Source organism: Balaenoptera physalus, assembly GCF_965194825.1.
Source record: "Balaenoptera physalus genome assembly, chromosome: 11".
Classification (NCBI taxonomy): Eukaryota; Metazoa; Chordata; class Mammalia; order Artiodactyla; family Balaenopteridae; genus Balaenoptera; species Balaenoptera physalus.
This window is the reverse complement of record NC_138896.1, coordinates 42,399,901-42,417,727: the sequence shown is the minus strand read 5'-3', so window position 1 is coordinate 42,417,727 and position 17,827 is coordinate 42,399,901. Positions and strand designations below refer to the sequence as shown.

Here is a 17,827-nt window from a genome sequence, read left to right as displayed (position 1 = left end):
GAAAACCAATACAATAGTATTACAAAACACGAGGGTGTTACGAAACATGGCAATTTCACGAAGGAGTTTGCCAGCTCATCAGGGAAATTTGAAGGTGTTCTTTAAATGGAAAATGTGAGGATTTTTGAGGATAAACTTCTGCTAGTCATCATAGCATACCTGTCTGCAGTTACTGGCATTTATTTTATCTTCATTTCATAATGGAGTACCCAAGAGCTATCAAAACTCTGTTTTGATGAATTCACAAAATAACTAAGTTTACTTAAAAAAAGAAAGATAAGGACAACTAATGACTTGCTTAAGCATTGGGTCACCAAAAAGCCAATCATCAGAAACATGAATTTCTCTGCAATGATTAGCAATGTAAATGAACACAATCATTCCTGAAGAGAGGAAACTATATCTAATTAATATTAGTGAACTTTCAAAGTCCACATGAAAATTTGGGGGGATGTAACAACCATTTTGGGGAAAGGTTTTTTTAATTTATATGACAAAATTATCTCGGAAAGCACAAAACTCACTATTTTAGTTATTTAAAATTGCTTTATATGCACCTACGAACACACTTATACAAACACACACATACATGAGTCAAACAGAGAGGATACTTACTGCCACTTCATTCATACTCAGAAGCAAGGGGCTGGGTGGCAGGGTGCCAAGGCGATATTTGAAACCCTCCTCCAAAGTCATTCCCCAGAATTGGCTGTAGTTCTGGGCTGTCCATCTGCCTTACAAATGAAAGAGAAAAATAGGTACAGGTTACATGATGTCACTTTTATCATTACATGCTCATTTATATTTCTGAAATTATATAGAAGCAAATCTGACAAAATTGGAACTGTTACTGAAAGCTAGATATTCATTGTATTAATGATGCATTATTGATTACTCTAATAGGGAAGCATATCACTCTTCTTAAAGTAGGTCTATGTCAATTATTTTAATGACTCAAATGAGGAACCTAAGGCTGTATTAATATAGACTAAATTTAAGAATATTGAATCTCCACATACAGTAAAGAGATTTTAGTGATAATAAGGCCAATATATGCAGTTTCTTCTAAATGTCATTAAATGTATTTTAGAAAGAAGCTTGAATGTTCAGAAATGTACTTATAGGTTAAATAGGGTAATCTGTTTCATTTATCTTTTAGATTTGAAAAGAAGCTGACCATGTAAAAACAAGTATCCATGAAAAATTGAGGATAAAATAGTTATACTTAAAAAGATTACAGCAACGCTAATTAATTTTATTGAAATATTTTATTTAAATATTGAAATATTCTATTATATATTAAATGAGTTAATTTGTGGTAAATGCTCAATAATATTAGTCATTATTAATATAATAAAAATTCAATTGATGTAAAATTAAATAACAAAAAAGTACATTTTTTTAAAGACATATTTTGTGCACTTACATAAAAAAGTAAGCTTTGTTATCAAAATCTAATGTTGAGATTTCAAGACAATAATTCCTTAAGAGATGATAGGAGATGAAAAATGAGAAAGATAAAAGTAATTTAATCATTGTTTGTTTGAATTAGCTACAACTTAAAGACAATATATTTTCAGTACTTAAGGCAAATCTAAACTCTACCTTGTTGTGTTTATCACCAAAATTGTTTACAGTGTGAAAGTCTCTTATGAATAATTGAAGATATGACTCAATTTTCAATAATATGCCTGGCAAGTTAATGCTTTTCTTTTACAAGATCTGTTAGTTCATAAAGCTTTAAGCAGCTCTGAGCCACAATTTTTAAATGTAATCTCCATCATCCAAGGAATTTCAATAAAGAAACTTTTGAATATATTAGACATTACAGGTTTATTTAAGAGACTACCAGGATCAGCCTTAGGCAAAATCATGCCAGAGTAAAGTATGTTTTTGGTGCCCTACACTAGTAGTTTTCAAACATTGAGACATTTTTGGTGCATTTAATTAATCATTCAATTTAGTGAATAGGAATCAGTATTTTAAAAGATAAAATAGAATATAAGAGAAACAATAGGAAATATTAGAGTTTATTGGACAGAGTGAGGGTAAGTACTATTTATATACATTTAAGTATATGTACAAGTGCACGTGTGTGTGTGTGTGTGTGTGTGTACTAGGTCATAAAGTTAAATGTATGATTTACTATAATTTATGCTCAAAAAAGCATGAAAAGCACCACTGCTCTGTATCATCCTTTTTGACCTAGGCTCATCACTGTTTTTTTAAGTTGAAGTATAGTTGATTTACAGTGTTGTGTTAATTTCTGCTGTACAGCAAAGTGATTCAGTTTTATATATATATATATATATATATATATATATATATATTCTCTTTCATATTCTTTTCCATTATGGTTTATCACAGGATACTGAATATAGTTCCTGTGCTATACAGTAGGACCTTGTTTTTTATCCATCCTATATATACTAGTTTGCATCTGCTAATCCCAAACTCTCAATCCATCCTTCTCCTACCCCACCTCTCCCTTGGCAACAACCAGTCTGTTCTCTATGTCTGTCATCACTTTCCTTTTAACCCAAATTAGCATTTACTGAACATTCTTAATTTATCTATCACATTCTTCAGTAAACACTGGGAACATAGAAATAAATTTCTCTACCTTCAAAAACTCATACTCTAAAAAGCCTACAAAGAGAGAAACGACTTCAGTATGTGTAATTTATTAGCTGTAGGTCAAGGTCTGATCAGAGTAGAGGACTGAAACATAACTCTTCCTGAAGGAGTTAGAAGAATTTTTTACAGAAAGTGACTTTTTAGTGCTCAGCCTGGAAGGATGAGAATGAGTTAGACAGCCAGATGTGAGAGAAGAGAGAATTTATTCTAAATAAAGGCAACTCTGGAGCAAAGCAAGTTTGAAATTGGGAATAACATTTAGGGAATAGCAGATAAGTAGAACACTTAAACTATGAGAGCGACCAGAGAGACAGGGTCTGGAAAGAGTGTAAAACATGAGGCAGTAAAGCATTTGGGACAGATTGTTATTTATGCTGAGGAGTATATTTATATTCTAAAGCAATGGAGTGTCATTGAAGACTTTCTAAGAACCTGAGTGGCAGAATCAAAGCTTTGTTTTAGAAGGATAACCATGAAAGTATAAAGGATTGGTTGGAGTTTGGTCAGACTGGAAACAGAGAGAAAAGTCAGGTCATTCAAACTAGGCTTGATAAAGAAATGCACTAGAATATAGCATAAGAATAAAGGAAATAAATTTCTAAAATAAACTTTGTGGGGATTACAAGCGTCTAGTGACTGAGAGTGAAGAGGAAAGAAGCCTCAAACTAACTTCAGATTTTCTGGCTTAGTTGACATGATAGTGGGGGATGCCAGTAACCAAGGACAAGTCAAAAGGTTAATCCTTTTGGTTTGGGGTATTTTTGACTTTGAGAAATTAGTAAGAAATCAAAGTCAACTTATTCAATAGATAGTCCATAGACTTTGAGTTCATAAGAAAAATCAGGGTTAGAGATAGGATGGATTAAAAATGGGTACAAATTCTTTGTGGCTCTTTCCATCAAGAGATGGAGTCCATTTTTCCAACCGTTGAATGTGAGCTGGCCTGGTAACTTGCTTTGCCCAGTAGAAAGCAGTGAAATTGACAATGTGCAAATTTCAGGCTTTGGCCTCAAGTGAGGCCATTTCCACCCTCCACTCATGTCCTGCTTGAACACTGTCATTATGTAAAGAAACCAAGGCTGTCCTGCTGGAGACACATGGGCCCCCCAACAACCAGCACCAACCACCAGACATGGGCAGGGGGCCACCTGGACAATGCAGCCCCAGCTGAGGCCCTAGATGTCTGTGGACACTTGAGTAACCCCAGGAGAGACCAGGAAAAGAGCCTCAGGTAAGTCCATCCCAAATTGCCGGTATGAACAAATAAAAAGCTTGTGCTTTCAGGGCGCTAAATTCTGAAGTGGTTTGTTTCACAGCACCAGGTAAACTGAGACTGTTCTCTCTCCCCCTTTTTTCCACTAACTTGCTGATTATTATTTTTGCTACTAATCTGCCACTTATAACTGCCCTATCACTAGAAATCCTTTCACAAACTTATGATATGTGGATTCCTCAGCTAGATTGTAAATTCCTCTAAGAAATTATTTATTTGTATCCTCAGCAGTGCCAAAAGGGAAACGCATGTTTTGTTAATATTAATTGCATTACAACATAATACAGGGAATAAATAAGCACTGAAGTGGGCTATGCAGAATGAATAAAGATTTGGATCTAAATATTACCAAGATGCCAGAAATAAATGTTTTAAAGCAAAGGCTGTATATATTTGTATGTAGGCTATTTTAAAAAGCGCCTAAAATAGACATTGAATGCTATAATATGACTCTGTTTTCATACATGAAAACAACTTGAACAGCAGGAACAGTAAATATCTGAGAATTAGAACTTTCTTTTAAATTCAAGGACTTTCTACACTCCCTCCTGTTGTTCCCTGGTAAATAATTTTAGCTTTACTCCTTTTCTTCATACTTTGTCTCTTTTACTTAACTTTTTTCTGTGATCTGTGTATATTTTCTTTTGCTGCAATTTTACTTCACTGTTTTTTTTTTCAAGTCATCTATGTTTGCTACTAAAAGGCAAATCCCATGCCTCTTAAGTAGTCCTAGAGTACTCTCAGAATAAACAAATGATGGAAAGAAAATTCTTTCTTCCAAGGAAGGCAGCATTCCCAACAGATCTGTACTCTTATATGACTTTCCTTCCACATTGCTTTAGACTGCGGTTTCTCCTGGGTTCTGTGACAGCGGAAAGCTTGGCTGCTTATGTTGGCTTCTTGGAAGTGTGTGCTTGTTAGCTCAAGCGTTTGAATCCTTTTAGGAACCTGAGCTAGATAATCTCTCATGATGACACATGCTCTCATGTCCTTTCAATGATTTAAATATCACTTAACCATAGAAAATAATTGTTTTTCCCTAGAAATACTTAAAATGTCATCATATTATCACCTAAAATATTGTCAAAACACATACACACACACAGGAGTTGAGAATGGTTCAATAATATTAATATCAACAAATGTGACTTCCAAGTGTCTTTCGTGTCTTCCAAGAAAATACTCCAGGTGCATAGAAAATTAGTGTCCCCACTGTCCTGGGAAACATATGTCTTAAGTGTAGCAAGAAATGATATTTCTACGTTTTAAAAATGCATTTCAGGATGACTTCACTTTTATAGTTGCTTGACAATAGGTCTTCTCAGGTGAAATCTTTTCCTGAAGGTGGAAAATGTTTTTGAGGGTGTATAGAGATTTGATCAGTGACAGTGGAGAAATCCTGAAGCAGAAAAGAGCTGGCCCATCCCTTCTCCCTTCAGCTCAGTAAAGAAAGCCAGTGTCAGCACCTACACCTAATTCCCTCTATGTAAGTCGAAAAGTGACTTAATTTATTAATCTCTCAGAGAGCATCAAACAGTTATTTGCTTTAAGTGTCAATCAGCTCAAGCTTCCGTTTATTAGCGAAGTAAAATGGCTCAACCAGTCTTTTGACTCAACCGTGAGTGAAATTGGCTAGATATCAGTCATGTAAATGACGCTGTCTAGATGGACTGGTCGTTTGGAGGATCATCGAGATAAAATACTGCTTTCTGAAGGTCAGAGTCTACCCAGGTTAGCTGAGCATGTGATTGGCTGGGACAGGGAAGCAGCGGAAGAAAAGATGATAAAAATGAATGAACCTGTTTGCCTACTTCCTGATTTCGCCTGAATACTTATTTAAACTAAAGCTCCCCCTACTAGCCTCACTCACAGCTTGACACTGCTCCTTCCTAAACAATTTAAGACCATGCTCTATATTTCCCCTTTGTGCATTTTAATTTTTAATCGTTTAATGTTCACCTCTGTTCATTCCAATTTCACATGCCTTTCTACCGCCCTCCCCATTTCTCACCCACTCTTTTTTTTGTTTTTGAAAGAATGATCATTTTTAGAAGGAAATGATAGGAAATACATTGTTTGAAACCTGAGGGGTAATGGGGGGGGGAGGTACCAAAAAGCCTAGAAAGCAAGATTTCTCTCACCCATAGTCTCCTTTATTGACATGTTCAATTAATCCTGGTTGAACAAGGCATACATGCTGGGAACATTTCCATTGCTGTCCTGAGCATGTGCTGTAAAGATACAAAAATTATGAAAGTGGCCTGGCCTTTAGGAAGTGTACTTATAAAATTAGTAACCAGAGTTGCACCTTGTTATGGCATAAAAGATATTTTTGACTAATGTTAACCATATGACTAATTCTTGGCAAAAATAAATCACAACACATGCATTAGCTACCACTCAATATCTTCCACTTCAGGCAATTAATAAATGAAATGATCACACAGTCATTGGAGTTTGAAAACATAAGACAATGGAGACAGTAGATTCAACACATTTGTAATTGTAAATTTTCTGCAGGATAATCAATTTCAAGGCAGCTTTGTTTTATATATAGTTACTGTGTTCAAGAACACGTGATTTTCCTGTAGTACATCAGAATGTTTAAAATTAAGAGGTTTGTGAAAGCAAGCCCACTGTCACAAACACCAAACTCAAACGTTAAAAGAAATATCCATGATTAGCTTTTAAACATTTATTAAAAGTAAATATGCTTATAAAAAACTATGGGTACATAATATCTTATGACTTATGATTCTATCTGTATTTAAATATATGCTTTGTTTCACAAATGTTCCTTTTATTTCAAGAAAACATACACAGACAGTAGAATTCAGTTCTGTGCAGCTTAAATTCATTACCAGAAATTGCAGTTTTCTTTAATTACTGATCCTTCTTCATAACGTTGACCATCTCTGTGGCAACCTGTCAACATACCATGTAAACAAATCAAAATTCTAAATTGAGTAATAAGTAAACTAAAATTGTATTTAGTTTTTTCAAGTATGCAAAAAAATTTGGTGCCCATCTGAAAAAAATCCACATAGGGTTTGTGTCAAGGTTTGTATATCGAATTCTTATGGGCTTGTTCCATAAGCTTCTATCTTTACATTGTGTATTTGTTCCAACTGAGAGGATTTGTAAAGCATAAAAACTAAATTACTGAGGTATTAATCACTAAACGCACTCAAAAAAATAATTAATGTATTTAAGTAGGTAAGCAGTAAAACAGTGTTTGAATTAATTTATGGCATTTCTTATCTTGAAAATCTAATCAACTCTCATATGTAAATATGATTAATTACATATGCTTAGAGGAAGGAGCTCAAAGTGTTGGACCAAAATATAAAGCTATTTCAGTGAATTCACCTTACAAAGATAAACTCTATTTTCTCTTCAAAATTTAGATCAGGAGAAAAATTTATACAGTTGTAGTCCTTTGTGTTCCAAGTCCAAATGTTTCTCAACCATTAACCAAAACTCGTTGCTATTTTACCAGACTCTATAAACTACTCCAAAGAGATGAATGGTGAATTATCATTATATGAAAACCAATCAGTAAGATATGGTGAAAATAATACCCTGGCTACAAATTAAATCCCTTTTGAAAATATAACTCACATAAATTTAAATTCATGCTGAATTAGCAAAAGTAGCAAAATTCGCTCCTTTGTCATGTGAAAACTTTTTTGACGGAGACATGTCACTGATAGATCACAACAATGGCCCTTAGTTACATAAAATCAATTCTAACTTTTTATTCATACAATCATAGGAGGAAATCTACATGTTTAGAAAGCATTCCAAGGGACCTGGCTTAACCACCAGCCACAATGTCACAAAAGCCACTTACAAATTAGCTATCTTCCGATTTTTCCAAAAATTGTTTCACAGGAAATATTTTACAACTGCCTCTCTTCAGCATGCACTGTGTTCTCACAGTTCAATCTTTTGCTTAATGAATCTAAAAACCTCCTTGTATTTGCATCTATCCACCTCTTTTCCACGGATTTTTGACATTCCACTCTCACGAGAAGAGAGAAGGAAACCACCTCTCTCCTGGACCACAGGGGAGGGGAAAGATTTAACTTTAAATCAAGTTCAGAGTTTTAATTACTACCCAGGATTAAACACTTTTTGTAAATGAATTTCTATGTTTGTAACTTACAAAGACCCCGGAATTTTTACTACCTAGGAAAGCAACAGAAAATTCGTGCAACAATTCAAGTTTTATTCAAAGTCAAGGGAAGTACTTCCTTGACTAGTTCTAAAGGAGATGAGGGGCAAAATCAAAGCTGATTTTTAAAAATTTATACTGAAGTATAGTTGATTTACAATGTTGGGTTAAGTTCTTCTGTACAGCAAAGTGATTCAGTTATACATATACATGTTCTCAAACCTGGTTTTTAATCAAAACCGATGAATGTTGCTTGTCCAGCATACCAGTTATATAGATAAAGGGATGAGAAATCACAAAGGTCCTAAGGAAAAAAAGGCTGTCCCTTCTCTAACCTGTACCCCAGCTTTTAATTTTGAAGTAAAGAGAATGTTATCACCGTGCCCACCCAAGATCATTAGTACTATATCTAGTGTTAGCAAAAGTTACATTTATTGGTCTTCCTTCCTTAATATCAAGTCAGAGTTGACTATAAGAAACAACGTTTGCTGTAATCTCACTTGAGAGTTGGCCTCTTGAACAAAAACCATAATCTGTTCATCTGAGTCTGGCCAAGGTGCTGACAAAGTGAAGCATCAACTTCTACACAATACAGAAATGCAGTCCACTCCCTTCTTCCACTCTTCCCAACTCCAGTGTATCCCTCATCCCTTGAACAGCATTTAGAGAGATCTTTTAAAATCTACATTGTGTCACTCCTTGCTTAAAATCCTCAAATTCCCCATCAAATTTAAAATCAAACCAAACTTCTTACAATGACCTATAAGACCTTATCCAAAATCTCTCTTCCATAATCTTTGTCCTCATCACTCCTGTTGTGCTGGCTAAAGGGTTTCCATGATACTGATGAGGATGGAGAGAAGTGGATGAACATAATTTGGAGACAAAGCAAATGGGACTAGCTCTTGGATTGAGTTTAGAGAATGAGGAAAAAGAGGAATCAAGGGTGTCTCACTAGGATTTTGGCCTGAGCCATAGAGAGGCAGTGAAGCTAATATTGAAATAAGGAACAGGCTTACGGCAAGAAATCAAGAGTTCTGTTTCGCATATTTTAGATTTAGATTAAGTCTAGGTTAGCCATCCTAATGGAGAATATCAAGTAGAGTAGTAATGGAAATTCAGAGTTAAGTCATGATTGGAGCATGAATTTGAGAGCCAGCAACATACATATCTTTAAAGCCTTGAGACTACATAAGAGGCGGCTTGAGAGAGGGTTTGTAGGTAAGAGAAAGACGTCCAGGACTGAGCTCAAACTCTGTAGCTAACAGACATTCAGAAGAGGAAACAGGGAAGGAGTGAACCATGAGGAAGAAGGAAATTCAGGTGAGGGTAGAGTCTTGAAAAGTAAGAGAAGAAAGTATTCCATACAAGCAAAAGTGGTCACCTACACAGAGTACCACTGAGGGATCAAGAAAAGAACAGACATCTTAATATTGCACTTGGAAACATGGAAGTCTTCAATAACCCTGCCAAGACAGAGCTCGGTAAAGTAGCAGGAAACAAGGTCTTGTAGGAATGAGCTGATGAGAGGCTTGGAAGTCAGGAAGTGAAATGTTTCCTTCAGATATTTTTGCCATTAAAGGAAAGAAGGAAATGGGATAATAGTTGGTTAAGGACATGGAGTTGAGGGAGGGCTTTTTCAAAGTTGGGAGCTACAACTACCTACTAACCTCCTACAAGAGAATATCTTGTAAATGATGTTTGCTCACTTTCTTAGTTATTTCCTTGGGGAAAGTTCCTAAAAGTGGAAATTCTGGGTCCAAATTGATGTTTGGACATCTTTAAGGCATTTAATTCATATTGTCATTTTTTTTTTTTTCTTTTCAGAATGATTTTACAGATTTACATTCACCAGCAACTGAATGAATGAGTTATCCTGTGTCACCCTAATGCATAGACTGTAACTTTGGTTCCCATGTTAGGTACCACCTCATCATGGAAACAGAGTCAGGGTTAGAAACTAACCTTTGATGTTGTCTAGCTCCATCTCCCAAGCAATGCCTGAATCCTCTTTTGGATTCTACTAGTTTTAAATGAAAAATATTTCTTTTAAAATGCTAATTTGAGAACATGATTGACGTTTAAAGGTAGCAGAAAAATTGGGGGAGTTAAAAAAAACATTTTTGTAAATCAATAGTTTTGTAAATTGATTGATCCAGGAGAGAAAGGGAGAAATGATGCTTCAGGAGCGAAAGAGGGAGAGGAGAGAGGAGAGAAAAGGAGAGAGAGTGAGGGAGGGAGGGACAATTGTAAGGGTGGTTATTTTGAAAAGATAAGAGGCAGTGGGATTTAGAGCTCAAGAGGCGGAATCTACTCCATGGAAACAGTAACCAATATGGGGGTACTTTGAAAATTATGATGATGGAGAGATGAGAAAATTCCTGGTGGTTTTATTTCCTCAAGGAAAAATGTATAAAACACTTCAGAGTGAGTTAATCAAACTGATTACACCTTGACATGATAGATAGATAGATAGATAGATAGATAGATAGATAGATAGATAGATAGATAGATAGATAGATAGATAGATGATAGATAGATGATAGATAGATAGATAGATGATAGTAATGGTTGTTGAAATTAAAGGAGTATTGCAACTTTAACAGCCATTAATACAAAAATAGGGCAAATCAGATATTTGGAAAGTGAAATCAGTCTCTTGATTTGAGAAAAGATGACAATATGATGTAACTTATTTTAAAATAACTTCATCATAAAGTGTTCTAATAACTGTACTGGTCTCAATGTCACTTCAGGGAAGGCAGTTGCCTGCTCTAATCAGGACTCTGCATCCCAGGGGCAGTCAGTAGCACTGATCCTGAAAGGCCAGACTCCAGGCAAGCTGCTACAAGGGGTTCCATTATCCATCTTTTAATGAACACTAGAGTAGCAGTATAATGAGTATCAGAAATGGGCTTTCACTGGCAAAATTAGTGGCTTGTTAATCAGCATGATGGATATAAGTAATCAGCTCTTATCGGTTAAATTAACAGCAATAAATTGATATAGATTAGCTAAAACATTTAAAAATCACATCCCACTCTCATACTCCACAGTTTTTATTTATCTCTTAAGGTCAAAAGCCTTCACTCTTAGACCTGGTGCCCTAGGATTGATCTGTACAAGGTCCTGTGTCCAGCCACTGGGTAGGAGGATTTATCATAACCTGACACCCTCTGTAATATTATCACATGGGAAAATTCCAGTAAATTTTTCAAGCAAGGTAGATGTGGGAACATCTAACAGGATGGAGACCTGAGACTTCAGGAAACTTACAGAGGTTTATGGATTAGTGTATATCTCCCTACCAGTATATATTTTTGTAACAGTATGCACGACAGAATTTGGACTGTGATTTATCTTCATTGTAATGTGGTTAAGGAAGTTGTGAAGGGATAAATAATCCTCATTCAATTCAAATGTGTCAGTGGTTTACATCCATTTTTTACCAATGTGAACATAAGAGTTGTGTGTAATCAAATTAGCTTAGGTCTGTTCACAGCACATGGTCCACTAGACTCTTTTCTTAAGATCTGCTACACCAAGAGATTCTGTCTGGAAAATCCACTCTGGTTCTGTTTCAAACTCTGTCACTTGTTTTCTGTATCTGACATTTGAAATCCTCCAATGACTGGAAGTAACCAGCAGAGATGGGACAAAACCCAGAAGGAAGATGTTTACTCATATGTCCAGACCAATTTACACAAAAGGTACATATCTATTTATTTATTTTTTGACATATTTATATTTTTAAACCTTAAGATAATATACATAGTTTTAAGTCCCAGGTTGAAAAAGAAATGCAGTATAAGAAACTAGACAATAACATGTAACTAGATACTTGAAAAATATTTAATAAATTAGTGAATGAACTAGACAATACCATGTAAGTAGATAACTGAAAAATATTTAATAAATCAGTGAATAACTGAAAAATATTTAACAAATCAGTGATGCTTTACTAGCATCTCAGAGGAAAGTCTCTTTATATGGCAAAAAAATTAGTATAAATAGTATATCATTTCTATTTATTTTAGTTAATTTTGTAAAATTTTTAAATATCATGTAGTGTTATTTTCTTTTAACCAGCTACTTTCCTAAGGAAGATAAACCAAAAAAAAAAATCACTTTCATGAGTGCAAATATAGTTTACTGTGAACATTTGCTGCTAAACAAAATGATGAATTGCTTCCCTCCATCATGAATGGAATAAAAACTATGCTGGGAACATAAGTTCTACCTAAAACATGACCCTAAATTAAAGTCTTAGGAAAATCCTAGCTTTCAAGCAAAAATGGACATGAAAGAAGCAGCAATTTCTTTTCCAAATGGGTTACATGACTCAAATAAGAAAAGCTCAAATACGTTTTAGCACATCAAAAGCACCACAGCTAATCCATAATATTTATCCTCAACTTCCAGGAAGATGACCCTATTCGTACTTAACATCTCTCAATGAGTTCTCATAACTAAGATAAAATCTTAAACTCATGATGTGGCCTATAAATCCTGGCAAAATCTGACCTCTACTCACCTCTCAAACCTCATCTTATGTCACCCCCAACCCTCCACTGATCATGACTCTCCGGAAGTGGTGGCCTCCATCCAATTCCTGGGCAGCACCAAGCTCCTGGCTCCCAGATCCCTTTCTGGTCACCTCACTCTTCAGAGTCTTCAGGTCACCTCACTCCTCAAAGTCTCCCACCCAAGCTAATGTTATGTATTATTTTACATGTTAATGTTATATTCTGGTATACTTTCTCACCACACCCTAAATGTTTCCTTCAGAGAATTTAACACAATTTGCAATTGTACAGTGAATTTGTTAAATATCTTGTAACCCCCACATATAACTTGACTGTCACTTCCATGAGGATAATATCTTGTCTTTTTTCTTCCCCATGGTTGCCCCCAGCAAAAGCACAATGACTGGCATGGTGGAGGTAGTCAATGAATATTTTTTGATGAATGGCTAGGTCTGCTATTTCTAAGAGACTATCTGCCACTTTTCATGGTGAAATAAATGTTTGCTGAACTGTTTACTGGTAAAGACAAAGGCCCGGCATTAATTTTTTTTTTTATTGAAATTAGTTGATTTACAATGTTATGTTAATTTCTGCTGTACAGCAAAGTGATTCAGTTATACATATATATATTCTTTTCCATATGGTTCATCACAGAACATTGAATATAATTCCCTGTACTATACAGTAGGAGCTTATTGTTTATCCATCCTATACCTAAAAGCTTATAATACGTGTGTGTTTTAAGGAACACTTCCTCAATTTTACAAACAAGATGACATTACTGAGAATGAAGGCAACAGTCAGCATCTGGATCTTGCTAGAAGGATACCAAATCCTAGCTTATCCTACATTGTCTTCTAATTGTAATCTCCACTCACCATCACCCATTTACAGTCATGTGACATAGCTCCGAGGAAACCTGCATTGCTGCCTGTATAAGTGGAGCAATAGAATTTTATTTTGTGTTTTTGGCAAATTTTGGATATATCGATTGCTCAGATTCTATAGCCATTTTACTATAATTAGACCAATACAGGAAATACCACCATTTTCCTTATGAATTATTTGTATTTATTCGCTCAGTCTTAGACTTTTAAAACTACCCTATATGGAGCACTCTTTTGTTTTTAATAGTTTAAAACCCCAGATTGGCAAAATGAAACAAAACAAAAACACACATGGTGACTCTATTTGGTATTACTTAGGCAGAGAGGGTGGCCAACTTTATTTTGCCTTTGCACTGGTTTAAATGGCATTGCTATAACATAGGTTCTAATGCTGCGAGGTCCAATAGTCTCATGAAATAGTAAGTAAACTGTTACATAACTCTGCAGAGGATCAGGCCTGTGAACTTGATGAGATTCTCTAAGAGGTTACACTCAAAAACGTGTGAGCGATTTTTTTCTTGTCAATACATTTTACAAAAAAAGAAATAAAGAATTTTAAGTAACTTTTATATAAGTTGAGTGAGTATTCAAAACAGAATCTAGACCAGCCTTCGTGGCCGTCACAGCAGAATTTCCCTGAAGGCACTAGTCTGACGCGTGTACCCGGCATCTAAACCAAAGCACATTAACAATCCTAAGAAATTTATTCTGGTGATCGAAATATTCATTTTTCATTTCAACTTAAGAAAGGAAGGGAGGAAGGAAGGGAGGGAGGAAAGAGAAAGAGAAAGAGAAAGAAGGTTGGACAGATCTTGTTATGAACTAGAATAATGCTTGAACACATTCCCAAAGCCTACCTTCTGGATACCAAGGCTTTGTGTGAGGAGGCCATTCCTTCTTTTCACGGCAAAATGACTTGTAATCAGGACAGCAATCAGAATTCTCCCTTTCACAGAATTTATCACAGTAACACAGTGCATTTGTCTCATAGAACTGAGTCACACAGGCATCATCTCTGTCTTCACAACAACCAAAACTTCTACAGTATTGCCCTTTGAAAATGGCTCTTTTGAATCGAGTACCTTCCAAAATGGTGTGATTCCTAGTGAAATTAGCTCCGGGGTCCACTTCTCTTTGAGATAAATACTGTCTCTCCATCCAAATTTCTCTGGTGAGATAAGCAAGGATTAAAATCTTATATCCAGTCCACATTCTCCAGAGGTCAGGTGTGGCTCCCACTTGCTATTATATTCAATACCCTTGGCCTTGGGGCTTCTCCTTGGAGCCTGAATTCTAATCATCAAGACAACTCAGCCTGAATCCTGAAACTGATCCTTTACTTGAACTGAGTGTATTTCTTGTAGTTAAACATTAATCAAGAATTTCAATGTTTGTCCAAGATAAGGTAAGTGTTAGAAATAGACCATTGTCATTCCTCCAATGTTTAAATTTTATATTTAATATAATGGGAAAAAATGCCCATCGTCATAAAAATAAATACCTAAAAATCTTAGGTATAGATGATATATTGAATATTGCTTGCTTCCAAAATAATCTAGATTCTTAAATCAAAAACCTCTCTGGAATACACATGGCCCAAATTATGGCTGTAATAACTACTGGCAAGGTGTAGGGAATTCAAAAGTCAAAAACAATTTTTCATCACCTACTTGCACTGCAACTAAAATCCAGGCTCTCCTGAGGTTGTCTGCTAGGATCTGTCATAACAATAACACATGCCCAGTCACACACTGGCTTGATTTCCCATGTGTACCGCAGTCACCTACCAGAAACATTTTGATTTCAAGGCTTAGTGGAGCCTAATTCAGCTAGAAATTCCCTGACGGTGACCTTAGTTTTCTCTACCTGAATCTCTACTTGACATCAATGCAGGAATCTGCAGTATCTGAAAGGCAGTTTATAGTCAAGAAAAGTCAATCCTGTGTGCTAAAGAGCTACGGGGGGGCGGGGGGCAGGGGGCGGGTAGGGGGTAATTGTGAAGGAAACTCAAAGGTCAAGATGTCTTTCGTGTTTCTGTAAAGCTGTGCAGTTTGCTATACCGTATTTATTCATTAACTATAATAACTCCCTTTGGATTGGGGATAAATAACCAGCAGACGATGATTCAGCAAGAGTGGCCAGGTTGCCTAGAGGAAAGGACTTGTCTTGACAATCAGAAAACCTGGACTCTTGTCCCTGAGCTTACTGTTGAATTGGCTTTATGATCTTGGGTTCACAATTTTCTTCTCTGGTCCCCAGTTATTTTCCTACAAAATGAGTGTCTTCCTCTCCAAAGTTAATCCATATTGCCAACTATTCGAACTAGTTTCCCGACTTTGCTCTGTAAATTATTTGACTCACACTCTTATCTTCATTGTTTCCCTTTCTTCTGGCACCTTCCTCTCAGGCTATAAACCAGTGCAAGTCTCTTTATCTTTTATTGTTTTACTTTTACATCATCATGGTGTCAATTTCCATAATCCCACTGTCTCTCCAATCCCAAAACTGCTGGCTCCACTTCCTTGCCACCAGCTGAGTCACTAAACTACTGCAAAGTACTGTCTCCAGTCCCACCGACCATCACTAACATCGATTCCCATTGATCTGTGTCCATCTTGATCACACCTGAATCCTCTGCAGCATTTAACCCTGTGTAGTGAGCTAGTCAAGAACAGGAGCCAAAGAGTTAGACTAATGAAGTTCAAATCCTAGTTTCACCACTGACTAACAGCACGTCTTTGAGAAAGTGGCTTAGTCTCTCTATACTTTAATTTCATCATCTGCAACATTTAGATAACAATATTTATTATCATATCAGGTAGGTGGGAAATTTAAATGACATAATACATAAAGTACTTAGCACATCATTCATGCTGAATAAATGTTAGTTATCATTCAAAAGTACAATCTCCACCTAAAATCTCTTTCCTCCTTTAAGTCCGACACTTTCATGCTCTCCTGCTTCACGTCCCATTTTTCATAAGGCTCCCAATTTATCTGCTTACTCTTGGACTCACTTCCTTTTCTTCTCTGTGGTCATTTAAAGTGTTCTCATCAACATCCTCAATCCTTTCCCTCCCTGGTCCTCACATATCATCTTTCTTCAAAACACCAAGCATTGAATCAACCTAAAAGCCATGGGCTACAAGACTCTGTATGAGGTGGACCTCCAAACCTGGTATCTCTCTGGCCTCAATTTAAACTATTTTACCCCTCAATCTTATTGGTCTGGTCATCACACTAACCTTGCCCTTCCTCATCATGCCAGGCACACTCCTATTTTAGGACCCTTGCACTTGCTGTTCCTTCTGCCTGAACCATGCTTCCCTGATATACACATGGATCAATCGCTCATCTCTTTCAAGCCTTTTTTCAAATGACACCTTCCCAGAGAGACCTTGCCTACATTTCCTACCTAAAATGACACCCCATCTCCAGCCCCAGCTCACTCTATCCCCATTCTCTGTGCCTATTACTAATATATTAACATTATATTCATATCAGTCTTATTTATTTTCTGTATTTCCTCTCCAGAAAGCTTTACAAAATCATAGAATTTTGTCTATGTATAATTTGTCTGTTGACCATTTTATCTTCATCACTTAGTTCCTGACACATATTAGGCACTCAAAAAGCATTTATTCAATAAATATATGAAACCTACAGTTTGCATTTTCTACCCCTGTACTATGCCTATCGGGTACTGTTGGAGATGATCCACCAGCTCGTAGAATTGCTACCACCACAAATTTTTGTTTTTAATAAATTGCTCAGTTGTCTTTTTTTTTTTTACTATTTGAAATGCATCCTATTTATTTATTTATTTATTTATTTATTTATGGCTGTGTTGGGTCTTCGTTTCTGTGCGAGGGCTTTCTCTAGTTGTGGCAAGCAGGGGCCACTCTCCATCGCGGTGCGCAGGCCTCTCACTATCGCGGCCTCTCTTGTTGCAGAGCGCAAGCTCCAGACGCACAGGCTCAGTAATTGTGGCTCACGGGCCTAGCCACTCCGTGGCATGTGGGATCTCCCCAGACCAGGGCTCGAACCCATGTCCCCTGCATTGGCAGGCAGATTCTCCACCACTGCGCCACCAGGGAAGCCCCACCACAAATTTTTTGACTTTGGTCTCAGCTAAGCTCTTAAGTGCTGCTCATATTGCTTTAACTTGTTCCCTTTGGAGCCATTACAAACCTTGATTTCCTAACTTCCTAGAGAGCGTCACTTTCTAGGGAAGACATTCTCTCAGAGGTTACCAAGAAAACAAAGACAGCAAATGCCTTCCTGTCATCAAACTCATAAACCAATCTACATTTGCAGCCATCCTCCC

General features: G+C 36.3%; 1 protein-coding gene across 2 annotated transcripts in view; it reads right to left on the bottom strand.

Annotated features, from left to right (window-relative positions):
* TINAG (tubulointerstitial nephritis antigen) overlaps positions 1 to 15,146 on the bottom strand; it is an 86,574-nt gene extending 71,428 nt beyond the window's left edge. Inside the window, exons 1-4 of one of the 2 annotated variants that reach the window (XM_082414349.1) lie at positions 14,358 to 15,146; positions 6,772 to 6,835; positions 6,052 to 6,141; positions 616 to 730 (exon numbers count right to left, since the gene is read on the bottom strand). In XM_082414349.1, the coding sequence (XP_082270475.1) occupies positions 616 to 730; positions 6,052 to 6,141; positions 6,772 to 6,835; positions 14,358 to 14,712 (624 nt within the window). In that variant the 5' untranslated portion in view covers positions 14,713 to 15,146. The remainder of the gene's footprint in view (positions 1 to 615; positions 731 to 6,051; positions 6,142 to 6,771; positions 6,836 to 14,357) is intronic. The other variant, XM_082414350.1, reaches the window with a different exon arrangement.
* Positions 15,147 to 17,827: the final 2,681 nt, after the last annotated feature.